Raw genomic sequence first — 12840 nt, forward strand, 5'->3', positions numbered from 1 at the left:
GTATTTATTAAAAGGTACATCTGCATCGACAGTAACAGTGTTTAAAAACGTAAAACCTAAATCTATCTAGTCAATCCTGTCAGATTTATTTTTCAGTGAAGTAACATGGATTCAGTGCCTGGAGTGAAGAGAGGTAGTTTGGCACAAACAAACGCATCTCAGGATTTATAGAGGAGATCAAGATCACAGATTCTTTTCACAGGCATGAAGTTGAAGAATTGGCTTTGGTTTCGTCAGCAAGTTAAGAGTAGTCATCCTAATCAGATACGGACCTGCTAATTACATCAGCGTTGGCAATCACAATCAAAAAAGGCCGTCCATGGGAGGACTCTGGGAATGCTTGCAATGACAAAGAGTATGAAACAAGAACACAAGGGTCTGCACTAACTACATTAAGACATTTACTAAGTCACCCTTTAAGTGCAGAAACACATTCACTTACAGGGTCTGAGAGCCAATTAAAAAAATAATTTAAAATGCAAACGTCTCATAACTTTACATTTACACTGCAGAGTTGTGTACCTTATCTGAATCAACTGTGCATTTCACCCTATTCAGACTCATTCAGATAACGTACTCAAATATTCTCGAACATACAAACCAGTGAGCGCTCCACGTAAAAAAATAAATGTTTGAGCCAAGGCTCCATGTCTTTGCCGGACTCAACTTTCTCCTTAAGACGAACCAATGGGAGGGTCTACATACTGTAAAAGGAAAAGAGAACTTTGGATATGCTTTTGTTCAGAATCAAACTATTCAATTGTCTTGTCTCTCTCTCTTCAAGTATAGTACATTGTTATGGATTCTGTCTCCTCACTGCTACATTCCCTCACTGGGTCATGTAGTCATCCAGGCAGCATTAACTCAGCAAGCTGGTTTGCTCTTTCTAGCTCCTCTGCAAACACAATGTTTTGGGCCAGCTCAACCCACTGGAGGAGGGGAAGGAATCGGAGGGCTTGGCGGCCAGGTTGGGGGCGGGGGGGGTGTTGGGTTTACAACAGAGCAATGTTAGCCAGATTAACCATAGCAGCAACAGCAGCAACAGCTGAAGTCCTCTGAAAGTGGTGCTGGACACAAGTAGCAGGTTACTTCTTCCTGTTGTGTTGCCGCCGCGCCTGCAGCCTCTGACGAGCTCCAGATGGCTTTGATCCGGCTCCGATAGAGAAGGAGGGAGTCGCTGGAGACCCTGATGATAAAAACAGTGTGATTAATGTCATTTCTGAGGACTGACATAACATTTCTTTCTACTTCTAACATTTTCACATACATATCTATAGTTGACTGCTTTAAAAAGGGCTGCACCCAAAATTTCCAAGTGACTACCTGAAACAAACAGTCAGTCTCTGGGTTAGGGTTAAGGGGGGCATCTTGCTGCTCTGCTCACTTTTCTACAGATCACTCTTCTTCTTATTAACATTGCAGTTTGGTAACTAAGATAATGCTAGGTGTATAAACTAAGGCCGGTTACACACTGGATGCGTTGCGCGAGCGTGTCAGTTGCGTGGCGTGTCCGTTTTTATTTCGGCTCCCATGTTAACAGGTTAGAGCTTACACACTGCCTGCGTGACACGCACATCTCAGGCGCAGCTCGAGCCGTGCCGAAAACGCGTTTATGCTAGAAATAGAACCGACGCCTATTTTTCATACGACACGCAAGCGTGTTGAAAGTGTTTCCAGGCAAAATAAAAAATAAGAAAAGATGTTTATATGTCATTTAGACACAAATACATATTAATAAATGACATGTTGATGTTTGAAAGGCTCTATGTTTTGATATAAATGCAGATATAAATAAAAAAAATAAAAAATAGATTTTCTAATATCACACCCGTCAATACAGAACAAAATATTCTACAGCCTATTTTGCCGTCAATACTGCCGACATCTTTGCTGTAATCAAATCAGTATATATTTATGTTTAAACATACATGTGTCCAGACAAGGCTAGCAGCAGCAGCGCTGCATCAGACACGTTTCTGGTGTGTAAAAGACCAAAAAATCCACGCAACAGAAACTTAGACTGTGCATGCTGCGTTTCTCTGCGTACAATGGTGGAAAAAAGCAATGCTGTAACTCAACATGAGGTTCAAATTGAAGGCCCTTCGACTTGTAATTAGAATCATTGCAGTTTAGGGATCAAGCATGGGGGAGAGACACAAGAATGAGGGTCCAAAACCACAGTAACAAATGTTAGGATAACATGCAGGAGCAACAGCCCCAAAAATGTTTCCTTCTTCAAATGTATGCTCTTTTCCTCAACCAAATCGGTTTAGCCCACTTTAATAGCGCCAAGCTGTGGCTACGTTCGTTTCCACTGCGGCCTCACAGCAATAGATAACCCCACAGAGTTGCCCGCTGTAAACCTGTGACGGTGTCATGCCCGAATACTGCGTCTTGTGTTAATCCCAGATGTGGCTGTGCAGGGGACAAGAGAGAAAGATCTTTTTTTTTTCTAGTTCTTGGTCTTGTCCTTCTATAAACGCTGTGGTTTGGAGTTTACTTTTAATTCTATGTTCCTGTTCAACACCGGCCTTAATTCACCGTTGTGGATTGTTTTCAGCTGTGCAGGGGCTGTGTCAAGTTACAAACATGCATTTCCAGCAGCCGTGGCATCACATTTCCACCGGAGAACCAGCAGGACGTTATGATAGTGAAGAAGTTATAGATTGCAGGGAGAAATAGTACAAGTACAGTGTGCAGCTTTTCATCCAACTGCTACTACTACTCATCAACTTTTACCTTGCTGTCCAATGCTGTGGAAAAGAAAAACACTCAGCATGGCCTGAATAGTTGTGGTCGCTTAGGGATCAGCTGGGCTCAAGTACCTACCCCTATCAAATAAAAAAAAAATCAACATTATGACCTACCAAACGGAACAGCGTTGAAGCCTTGGGCTGGAGTTCCAGGACTTCCAAAGGGAATTGGACCTGCGGCAGCAGCACTCTGGCCGAAGGATGGGGTAGACGTCCCTGCAGAGAAAGCAAAACACAACTTGATCAAACCAAGGAAAAAAAAACAAAAAAAAACAAACCGGGATAAACCAATGAATTCTACAGGGGACAGAAACCCAGACCGGTTCTTGAAGCAAAATATCAGTTTGCCCATACAGCAGTGTGGATAACGATGGGTTTCCAATTTTTTCATTGACCCTTTTTCTATTTGAATGAGATTAAACATTATCATTCATATCATTTTATTATCCTCATTTAGTCAAACGATTGTAACATGTTTCAATTTTATTTTATTTAGTGTTAAATCATAACGGACATTATCTCAGGACACTTTACAGATGGAGTAAGTGAAGACCACACACTATAATTTACTGAGACCCAACAATTCCCTTCAAGAGGATGCATTTCCAAATTATTGCAGTTAACTTTTTCAAATAAAAAAAAAAGTTTTCTCTGCTTTTTTTGTTCCATCAGACAGTGATTTTCATCCAGACCAATTCACTGAACTGCTAGTTATGTTTCATATTGCAATCAAATAGACTATAACTGGTTTGACATACAGCGTACTGGAGTAAGAGCCAGAAAATAGTGCCATCTTTTCTATTTTATTGACTATTTAGAATTGATTCTGAATCAAATTGTGAAACCAAGAATCAAAATTAGATCAATGGGAAAGAGCCCCACCTGCACTTATTATAAATCAATACTAATATTGTGTCTGAAAATCAGAGAGCAATTGATCAGAACACAGGTTTTGTGCAAAGAGACCTTTGATGCCCTAAATGCCATACCCTATTATATTTCTGTTTGTTTACATATAAACAAACTAAAAACTGTTGTTTTTATTCCTTACCAAAAGCTGGTTTGTCAGTAGCAGCAGCCCCAAAGTTGAAGCTTCCCATCTGTGGTGCAGGATTACTGGCAACTGGTGTTCCAAACTGGGGGCATGGCATACCAGCACCAAAGCTAAATCCACTGGGTGCTGGCGGAGCAGGCCCGGAGGGAACCTGTTGAGGAGCAGCACTGCCAAACGCAAAGGTGGCTGAGGAGGAGCTCTGAGTCTGCGTGGCCGCACCAAAGCTTGGTGCAGCTGAGGGTGCAGCTGTGGGACCAGTGGTGCCACCAAAAGCAAAACCAGTGGAGCTCGCTCCAAATGCTGGTTTAGCAGCGGTCCCAAAACCGGTTGTTGTGGTGACAGCAGCTGACCCAAAAGGGAAAGGGGTTGGGGCGGTGTTAGAGGCAGGTGTGGATGATGCTCCTCCGCTGCCTCCAAAGGTGAACGGTTTTGCGGTTGCTGCTGATGAGCCAAAGGTTGACTGCGCTGCCGTTGCCACCGATGAGCCAAAGGTTGACTGCGCTGCCGTTGCCGCTGATGAGCCAAAGGTTGACTGCGCTGCTTTTGAGGAGCCAAAGGTTGCCTGCGCTGCCGTTGAGGAGCCAAAGGTTGCCTGCGCTGCCGTTGAGGAGCCAAAGGTTGCCTGCGTTGCCTGCGCTGCCGTTGAGGAGCCAAAGGTTGCCTGCGTTGCCGTTGAGGAGCCAAAGGTTGCCTGCGCTGCCGTTGAGGAGCCAAAGGTTGCCTGCGCTGCCGCTGAGGAGCCAAAGGTTGCCTGCGTTGCCTGCGCTGCCGTTGAGGAGCCAAAGGTTGCCTGCGCTGCCGTTGAGGAGCCAAAGGTTGCCTGCGTTGCCTGCGCTGCCGTTGAGGAGCCAAAGGTTGCCTGCCCTGCTGTTGCCGCTGAGGAGCCAAAGTTTGTTTGTGCTGCCGGTGTTTGAAACGACGACTTTCCAAAGGTGAAAGTGGATTGGGTGGTGGCGGCAGCAGTAGTGGAGGCTGCGTTGGACATGGCAAAGCCACCAAATGAAGCAGTGGTTGTGTTCTGGCTGGGTTCTGCGTGGCCGAAGGCAAATGCCTTCTGGTTGGCTGCTTGGGGGTCTGGCTGTGTGGCGCCAAATGCGAAGGTGCTGTTGCTGGAGGTGGTGGTAGCAGCAGCGGGCGCACCTGCAGCTGCAGTAGTAGTGGTACCAGTTCCAAACTGAAAGGTGCTCCCTGTATTAGGGGCCTGCGCTGAGGCTGAGCTGGTACTTGATGTGGATGGTGCTGACCAGTTTCCAAAGAGGGATTTCACAGCTGGCTGGGCTGCAGACGGTGTGCTTGTGATGGAGGTGGTGGAGGCTGTGCCAGTAGGGGTGTTGGTCATACCAGGAAAGACAGATGGTGTAACTGTGGTGCTATTTGTTGAGCCAAACATTGAGGATGCACTACTTGAACATACGGTAGAAGCTGGGTTAGAGGTGGTGTAGGGTGGAGGCGGTCCAAAGCCAGCACCGGCAGTGGCAGCTCCAAAGATAGGCTTGAAATTTTGGGCAGGAGGTCTGCTGTCTGGGGCTGATGTAGCTGAGGAGGTGGTGTTGGTGGTGGTGACGGAAAAAATGGGCTTGAACCCTGAAGCCAGCAGAGGGTTGGTGTTACTGACTGACCCCGAGCTGCTGGCTGGGGCAGTTGCAGTAACGGTGACTGGATTAGAGGCTGAAGAAGCAGTGGGGGTGCTGATCTGGCTCAACAGTCCAAACACGCCTGTTCCTGCTATAGGTGGAGTGCTGCTGGATGCCTTGGAGAGCTGACCCAGAACCTGAGTAAAGGCAGAGGGCTGCTCCACACCAGCAGAGGAGGACTGGGACTGAGAGGTAGGAGGGAGCTGTGGGGCAACCACTGAAGTCGAAACCTTCAGGGTTAAGCCGCTGGGTAGTACCGGTGTGGTTGATGCAGACACTACAGACACAAAACAAAAAGATATATAAAATGTAACTATTTAACGGTGTTAAAACTTGAATAGTAACAGAACAAAGAAGTGAAAATTAATTTTCTTTTAATTCTTCAATTGGGGTTTTTATGCTGCTAATTTATAATATTAAAAAAATAAAGAAAAACAATTTCTCTGTAGTTTTGAGCTTTAAAATGGCAACAACAACAACAAAAAGTCACATCTCCGACTAGATGACTTTGTATAGGTTGTTTGTATTGCAAAGATGACTTCAGAACTTTCCTTAAAAACACCTTTGGTTCAGTGATCATACCTGTAGTTGTGTTGGCAGCAGATGTGGAGCTAGCAGGAATGCTGATTTTCATTTTCAGAGCTTCCAGTAGTGGGTTGGAGGCTGCAGGTGCTGTGCCGACACTGCTGCCGGGGCTGGGATCCAGGTTGATGACTGGGATGGCAGAGCTGGAGGCGGTTGGCAGAGGAGCTGCCAGAAGGCTGCTCAGGGTGGTGGTGGTGGCAGAGCTGGTTGAGGAGGCAGGCTGGGTGGAAGTGGTGGCTAAGGGAGAGAAAGACTTCTCCGGCTCTGGAGCTAAACAAGGACAAATCAACAGGAAGGTAAGAGGTCAGGCCACAGTCGGCCGGGTCAAGTCTAAAAAGGTCCTGACACACCAGCCAAAAGAGAAATTACTTTAACATAATTTACAAAACAAGCAGGGAAATATGTGCTTTCCAATATGGTGGTGGGCGGCAGAAAACGATAATTTCAAAGTTAAATTCACAATGACTGGCAGACTGTCACTCTTCCAGCATTTGAGTCCATATGTATGAATGGAGAGTAACAGTGCAGCATGACTCAAACAGTGAAGAAGTTAAAGAAGAAGAGTTAAATGGTTTATTCTTCTGGCAACTTCCACTTACCGGGTGTCTCCAGGACCTTCTGGATCTTGCTGAGGGCAGCCTTTTTCTCTTCATCTAGGTCTTTCACAGTGATCGAGTAGCCCAGCTCTGGAGGGGGAGGCTGCAAATCAGCGAGCACCAGGAGTTAAGTCAAGAAATCTAGGTCACTATGACACATGACTGAGTGTTTGAAAACGTAGCACTCCTTACCAGAGAGATGTGATCGTCCCGGTGGCTCGACACCAGCTGGATCTTCCGTTTTCTCTTCCCACCACTACCAGTAGAGTCTGTTGAGGTAGTGACTGGGACCTTGGGGACTGGAGTCAGTTTGGCTGCAAAACCATCATATAAAAAAAGGACAATGACACATAATCCAACTAATAGACAAATCACAATGTCCACTTATATACAATTAAGTAAGTCTTATATAACTAATTTATTCTGCTGTCAGCTACATTCAGTCACGGTGGACTGACCATCAGTTTAGAATCTTAACTATTATTAAGTCAGATCAGTTCATTCTTAGCTTTTGATGCCATGTTAAACTCACAGCAGACATGTGTGACCAACAGTGTACACATTACTGTACTCACTACCCATTTATGTAACACACTGCAAGACGTGCGTCTTATGTCAACAGCTTAACACAGGGATACTGCCGTTAATCTAGTGTAGGGTAGAGAAGGGTTACACAGGTTAGCTCCATGTTGTAAAATGTGATCCAAAAATGGGTTTAGAAGTGATACAGTACCAGTCAAACGTTTGGACACACTCTCCCATTCAAAGCGTGTCCAAACTTTTGACAGGTACTGTATATATCCCTTCTAGACCCATTTTTGTATCACATTTTCCGACATGGAGCTAACCTGAATGAATACCAATGAAATTGCTTCAGTTCAATAAAAGGTAACCTGTTATTGTCACTGACTGGGGCAAAGTAGCCTCAAGCTTATCTATCAATTCAAATGTTTTGTCAATATTATGCAGCCTTGCATAATCTGTTGCATAGAGCTCACTTCTAAGCCTGAGGAAGTTTTTTGTTTACTACATAAGACAGTCACTGCAGATAAATGAGACTTACAGGTCACAGGTGCCTTGTCGGAGGCTGTCTGGTCTGACCTCACTGAGGATGCTGAGCTGGGAGACTGCCCGTCGTCCTCTCTGGTAATGAAGTTACAAGTTACAAACTGTAATGTTAGAATACATGTGGATGACTAACAGGAAACCAGCAGAGACATACCTGGCTCTTTTGGAGGCTCCCTCTGGAGTCTGAGAGCGAGATGATCCGGGGCTGGACAGAGGGGAGCTGGGTGCTGACCGCTTCTTCCACTGTGATGGTAAACATGGAGATAAAGCTCATCAACTCCACTTTATCTGTGCAGTGCCAAGTTCACTTTAATGGACTGGGTAAGTTACCTGGCTGAGGCCTAGTGAAGAGCTGTAAGAGCTCTGGATAGGGTTTCTCCTGGTGCCTGGGGTTCCTCTCGGGGCATGGACCCCACTGCCAGAGCTGATGGAAGAGGTGCGAGACCTCTTCATGATAGAATCCTCCGCCAGTGAAGTCATACCTCTTTTCAGGTTTCCTGGCCTGGAGGAAGGAAGGGAAAGCATTTACACCTAGATTTAGACAGCCCCACTATACTTCACACAATGCTTTGCAGCGTCAAATACACAGTCAGTAAAGCTCAAAGACCAGATTTGACAGTATGTTGTCACTTCAGGAAAGTTAGACTTACTTAGGGACCAGCTGCGATGGCATCCCATTGGGCAAAAGAGGTTCAAAAGCAGAGTGTGCACTTCCACCGCTGTCGTTACGCCTTGGGAAATGCAAATGAATTCCAAACATTCATAACAGTTCTACAGACAGAATGTATGAACCAAGTCCTGAATAGCAGCAAGTTGGGATGTCTTGATTTATATTATAACAGGAAGGTCCTTTTCAGACATGGAAGATATAACTTTGCTGGCTGACTTTATCATTTATTTGCTACATTGATCGTCAGTCAGATATACAGTATGTTCTTTAACATTAGTGTTCCCTAAAGCTTCACTCAGACATGACAGCAACATTTACAGAAAGAGCCAGCATACTTTATCTAATGCATTTTGCTGAATATTCATCCATCCATCCATCCATCCATCCATCCATCCATCCATCCATCCATCCATCCATGCAGTTGGTAAAAGTGAAAATATAAGGAGTGTGCTGGTCAGATCATTACTGTGGTTGTACATGTTTTTTTAGTTTATTAAACAGATGTTTTTCTTCTTTGTGCATATGTAAGCCTTTAGGTTATTCTGACGGCATCCAATTCAGACTCATGCCGTGGGGAAAGTGATACAGAAATCTCTAAAAAGGGATTCATACAAAAACACCAAGATTTTTTGGATGGATCAGTCTAGATAAACTTCAATCCATTTTTGATGCTTGCTTTGTTTGCTCGATGTGGTGTATCAGTAATACGTGCACTGTAAACAAAAGCTTTGAACATTAGGACTCCATTTGCACCTTGTAAAAACATGCGGCCTGTATCTGGTTACATCATCAAGGGAAGCGATCAATAAAAGACTCAAGGGATGGCAAACACAGACAACCAAAGGCATTTTTCTATTTCCCTTTATATTTTTGTGTATTTTTCTATCCTATTTATATTTAGTTGTCTTGCATTGAGCTGCTGCGACGAGTGAATTTCCCTATTGCGGGATCAAGAAAGTCTATCTTATCCGTAGGATACCTTTAGCCTTGGTAACCAGGCTACATTGCTTATAGTGTGTTGGTAATCACCGTTCCTTCCATAGCCTCCTTAAAGCCTCGTACCTTCTTTTGCTTTTCTGCTCAGATGCAAAGCTTCGGTCCTCATCCTCCACTTCTCTCTTGCGGCTTTCCTTCAACACCTTGAGGACACTTTCTCTGGAGCAGGGGTCCACAGGGGCCCTAGGAAGCCCTGCACAACTCAGATGGTCCAAACTAAAAACACAGGTGGCAATAAAGCTCTGGTCAGTGTTAACATTCAAACAGCAAAGCCACAGCAGAGCGCAACCCACAAATCAGGGTTTTACTAAGCGCTGGACTTATGGCAAAACACCAGAAGATCCTATCAATATTATATAGTCCAATAAAAGACCATCGCTATCTGTGCCATCAATAATCACTAAACTTGTATCAAACTTTAGCTGACAAAATGTAATTGATAGCTTAAAGGCAGGATATGAAAAATAACACGTTCTGAAAGCAAGCTTTGAAAATAGTACACAGTAATGTAAAGTACAATTTATGTGGTTGGTCTCTAGATAATAGACACAATCATAAAAACATGATGGCAGAGTAAGTGTGGGCATGAATGTAGAGACCCAGGGGAGCTGTGGTGGTCTGGCCTGGCGATCTTCACAGTGACGGGGCTGAGGACACCCGGAGAGTTACGAGGGCTACGGAGGTTTTTCTTCATGAAGCCATCCCACTTGACGGGAGGTAGGACTCCCACTGATGATAGACCCGGCTGCTGCAGGGGATAGTGACGCTGGGGGGTGATGGTAAACCTGCCCACTGTGCCCGGCGGTTCCCTGTAGGGAAAAAACAATATAACATCTTCTTTACAAATTCCAGACACTGCCAAGGTCATGTGCACGTTTGTACGACTCCATGTCATTTTTCTCGACCAAAAGTTGCTCAGGGGATCATTATCCCATGAAGCTTTTCTGGGAAACGGAAGAAGTCCATCACTGACTAAAGGCCGTTTTATGCGTGCACCGCTCGAAAAATGTAACTACACGTCGCTCGGCCGTGGCTTGGTAGCGTTGCATCCCCCCCCGACTCATTTCCTGGTTCTCCTTCTCCATAAACAACATGAAATCAAGGAGAGGGTTAACTTTTCCTAACCTGACTCCGCCAGATGGATTGCTTCACATTTGCTCGGCATACCCATCTGGGAACTTTCCGTTGGAGAACTTTTGGGAAGGGGCGAAAATACTTGTTAGCTGATTGGATAAACCATCCGTCTATCACCTATGTTGGTTATAGACGGGCCAAATCAACCAATCAGATCAACGAAGCGTATGAAAATACAACCACAAGCCCCTGCTGCTGCAGGCAAAGCATAGCTCGTTAGCTCAGCAAGCAAGCAAACATGTCGGTAAAGGATATTTGCCGTTTGTGTAACGAGAATTTAGGAATAAAAGGCTCCATTTCAGGTTCCCGGTCCATATTCCAACAGAAGGATCCAAGAGGAAAAAGCATTAGCGAGCAGCTAACAGAATTAGGGCTACCGCTGTCTGAAAATACTGGTTAACTGATTGGATAAACCATCTGTCTATCACCACCTAAACCTGCCTCAAGACCAATGCTGATTGGCCCGTTCGTTTGGCGAACGGCTCCAAATGTTCTCCATCTCCAGATGCCAGACTGATCTGCGAGTGGAAAACTGGAGCTCACCAGATCAGGACGGTCTCACGAGGCTAAACTTTTCCTGCTCCAGATTTCCCACCATGGTCAGAAAGCACAGGGGAGACACTTTGTTTCTCTCACTATGACTCTAGAGTCAGTACTCGCTCCAAAGCTAATCACAGTCACTCTCTCACTTCTCCGTCGCTCACACACACACACACACACACACACACACACACACACACACACACACACACACAAATATAAACATCGGGCCACTTACGTAGGTTACGGCGAAAGCTCTGCAGAACCATAAAACGGCCTTAACGTCAGTGATTTATATTAGTTTCCTTTTACCATGTCTGCTTTTTGAAAAACAAGGAGCATTGTTTTCTGTTCATATAATTACATATTCTAGTTTTGTTTCTGTTTCTATTCTCTAATATTTTCTCATGTTTTTGTTAAAATAGATTCTAAAAAATTGGTATTTAAAAAAGTATTGTTCAGGAACCAGCAACGAATTCACAGTATCGGTAATGTTTAGGGCTGCTCCCTCTTAGTCGATTAGTCGACTAATCGGTCGTTTTGGTCTTAGTCAACTTAGATTTCTTTAATCCATTAGTCATGTTTTATGCTTTTTTTCATGCTGAATGACTTATTTCCAAGAAACGTACGAGCACATCTCTGGTAAACAAGAATTAAAGTGGTGCTTTTGCATGACTCTTTGTGGAGAAACTCAATTTACAGATCTGTCGATTAAATCAACTAATCGATTAGTCGATACAATTGAATGAATGTTAGTCGACTAAGAATTTCTTCAATCGATCACAGCCCTAGTAATGTTATCGAAAACTTGTAACGATACCCCGCCCCATGTATTTCATAAATATAAGAAAATCTTGTCAATGAACCAAACCAAAACAATGAGTGTTGAGGTTTCCCCAATTCTAAAATTTTTCACAATGGCTCACAAATTGTTAGAAATGTCTCTGTCTCTATTGAATATCCATCAAGAGGCGGCTACTAAATAAATGTTATGTTTATTTGAGTAACAGTTATGCCGATAAAGATTCTTCCAACGGCTTAATAGTTAATGATTAACGTTAAAACCCGCCAAGAAATTTAAGTTATATTCTGCATGCCCACGCCTCCTAAGGGACTGAGAGCTTGGCTAGCTACGTTGATAAAGCGTGCTTTGGTTATGAACGTACCCAGCAAACGACAGCCTCCTGTTTGGGGTATAGACAGCATGGTTGGGTCTGGACAGCTTTTCCCGCAGCTGCTCTCGAGGATTTCTCCCTGCTCTCGGCCTCCCGGAGTCGGCGGTTGGACTTTCGGGTTTCCCGATGTAACTCCCCATTAGGAAATCCCGAGGGCTGAAAAGAAACGAGTCAGTTGCCAAGCTTTCCCTACGATAAATCCCGGTTTCAACGAGCCTTCCTCTGAAGTGTCCCTCTGCCTCCGGGAGCTCGTTTTTGTTTCTGCCGCTCTTTCTTCTCCCCCGTGCGGCTACTGACACGCCGGTCACTCCCCAACCCCACAACCAGCGCCGGAGCACGGCTGGGACCTTCAGCCCAGCCCGCGGATTGAGGCCTAGCCTGGCGGGAAGCGGTTCTCCGCTGTGATAGTAACACACAATACAACACACTACAAGAATTAAAGTCGCGCAAAGAAAAGTAGGAATATAATAAAGAGCAAGACTAACTACGCCTAAAGCAGAGAGAACAGCTAAGTGTTTCTCCCTAGGTGACATGGCGGCAACGCGCCGCCGGAGGACTCTCATATCCCATCATGCGCTCTTCTGGCGCTTCTTCTTCTTCAGATTTTAGGGGCTTCGGCGGTTTGGTTTTCGGTG

The 12840-nt window shown here is 44.9% G+C and overlaps 1 protein-coding gene across 1 annotated transcript; it reads right to left on the bottom strand.

The window, feature by feature from the left end:
- Positions 1–948: 948 nt before the first annotated feature.
- On the bottom strand, positions 949–12794 carry pom121 (POM121 transmembrane nucleoporin). Its single transcript, XM_039778101.1, has 13 exons — positions 12197–12794; positions 9956–10165; positions 9423–9572; positions 8341–8421; positions 8021–8192; positions 7845–7933; positions 7686–7765; positions 6815–6936; positions 6626–6725; positions 6024–6296; positions 3805–5718; positions 2868–2969; positions 949–1186 (listed from the first exon to the last, which is right to left on the bottom strand). The coding sequence occupies exons 1-13, from the start codon at positions 12766–12768 to the stop codon at positions 1086–1088; spliced, it is 3966 nt and encodes a 1321-aa protein (XP_039634035.1). The 5' UTR covers positions 12769–12794; the 3' UTR covers positions 949–1085.
- Between the last annotated feature and the right edge of the window lie 46 nt (positions 12795–12840).

This window comes from Perca fluviatilis, chromosome 16 (genome assembly GCF_010015445.1).
Source record: "Perca fluviatilis chromosome 16, GENO_Pfluv_1.0, whole genome shotgun sequence".
Lineage (NCBI taxonomy): Eukaryota > Metazoa > Chordata > Actinopteri > Perciformes > Percidae > Perca > Perca fluviatilis.

What these genes read in the sequence shown, in the direction of transcription:
- pom121 (XM_039778101.1), bottom strand. Translation starts at nt 12,768, where the DNA reads ATGAGAGTCCTCCGGCGGCGCGTTGCCGCCATGTCACCTAGGGAGAAA. An exon ending in TGCTGCCAACACAACTACAG is followed by an intron (nt 5,719 to 6,023) that starts GTATGATCACTG and finishes TTGTGTCTGTAG; the next exon opens with TGTCTGCATCAACCACACCG. An exon ending in CTTCAACGCTGTTCCGTTTG is followed by an intron (nt 1,187 to 2,867) that starts GTAGGTCATAAT and finishes TTTTATCATCAG; the next exon opens with GGTCTCCAGCGACTCCCTCC.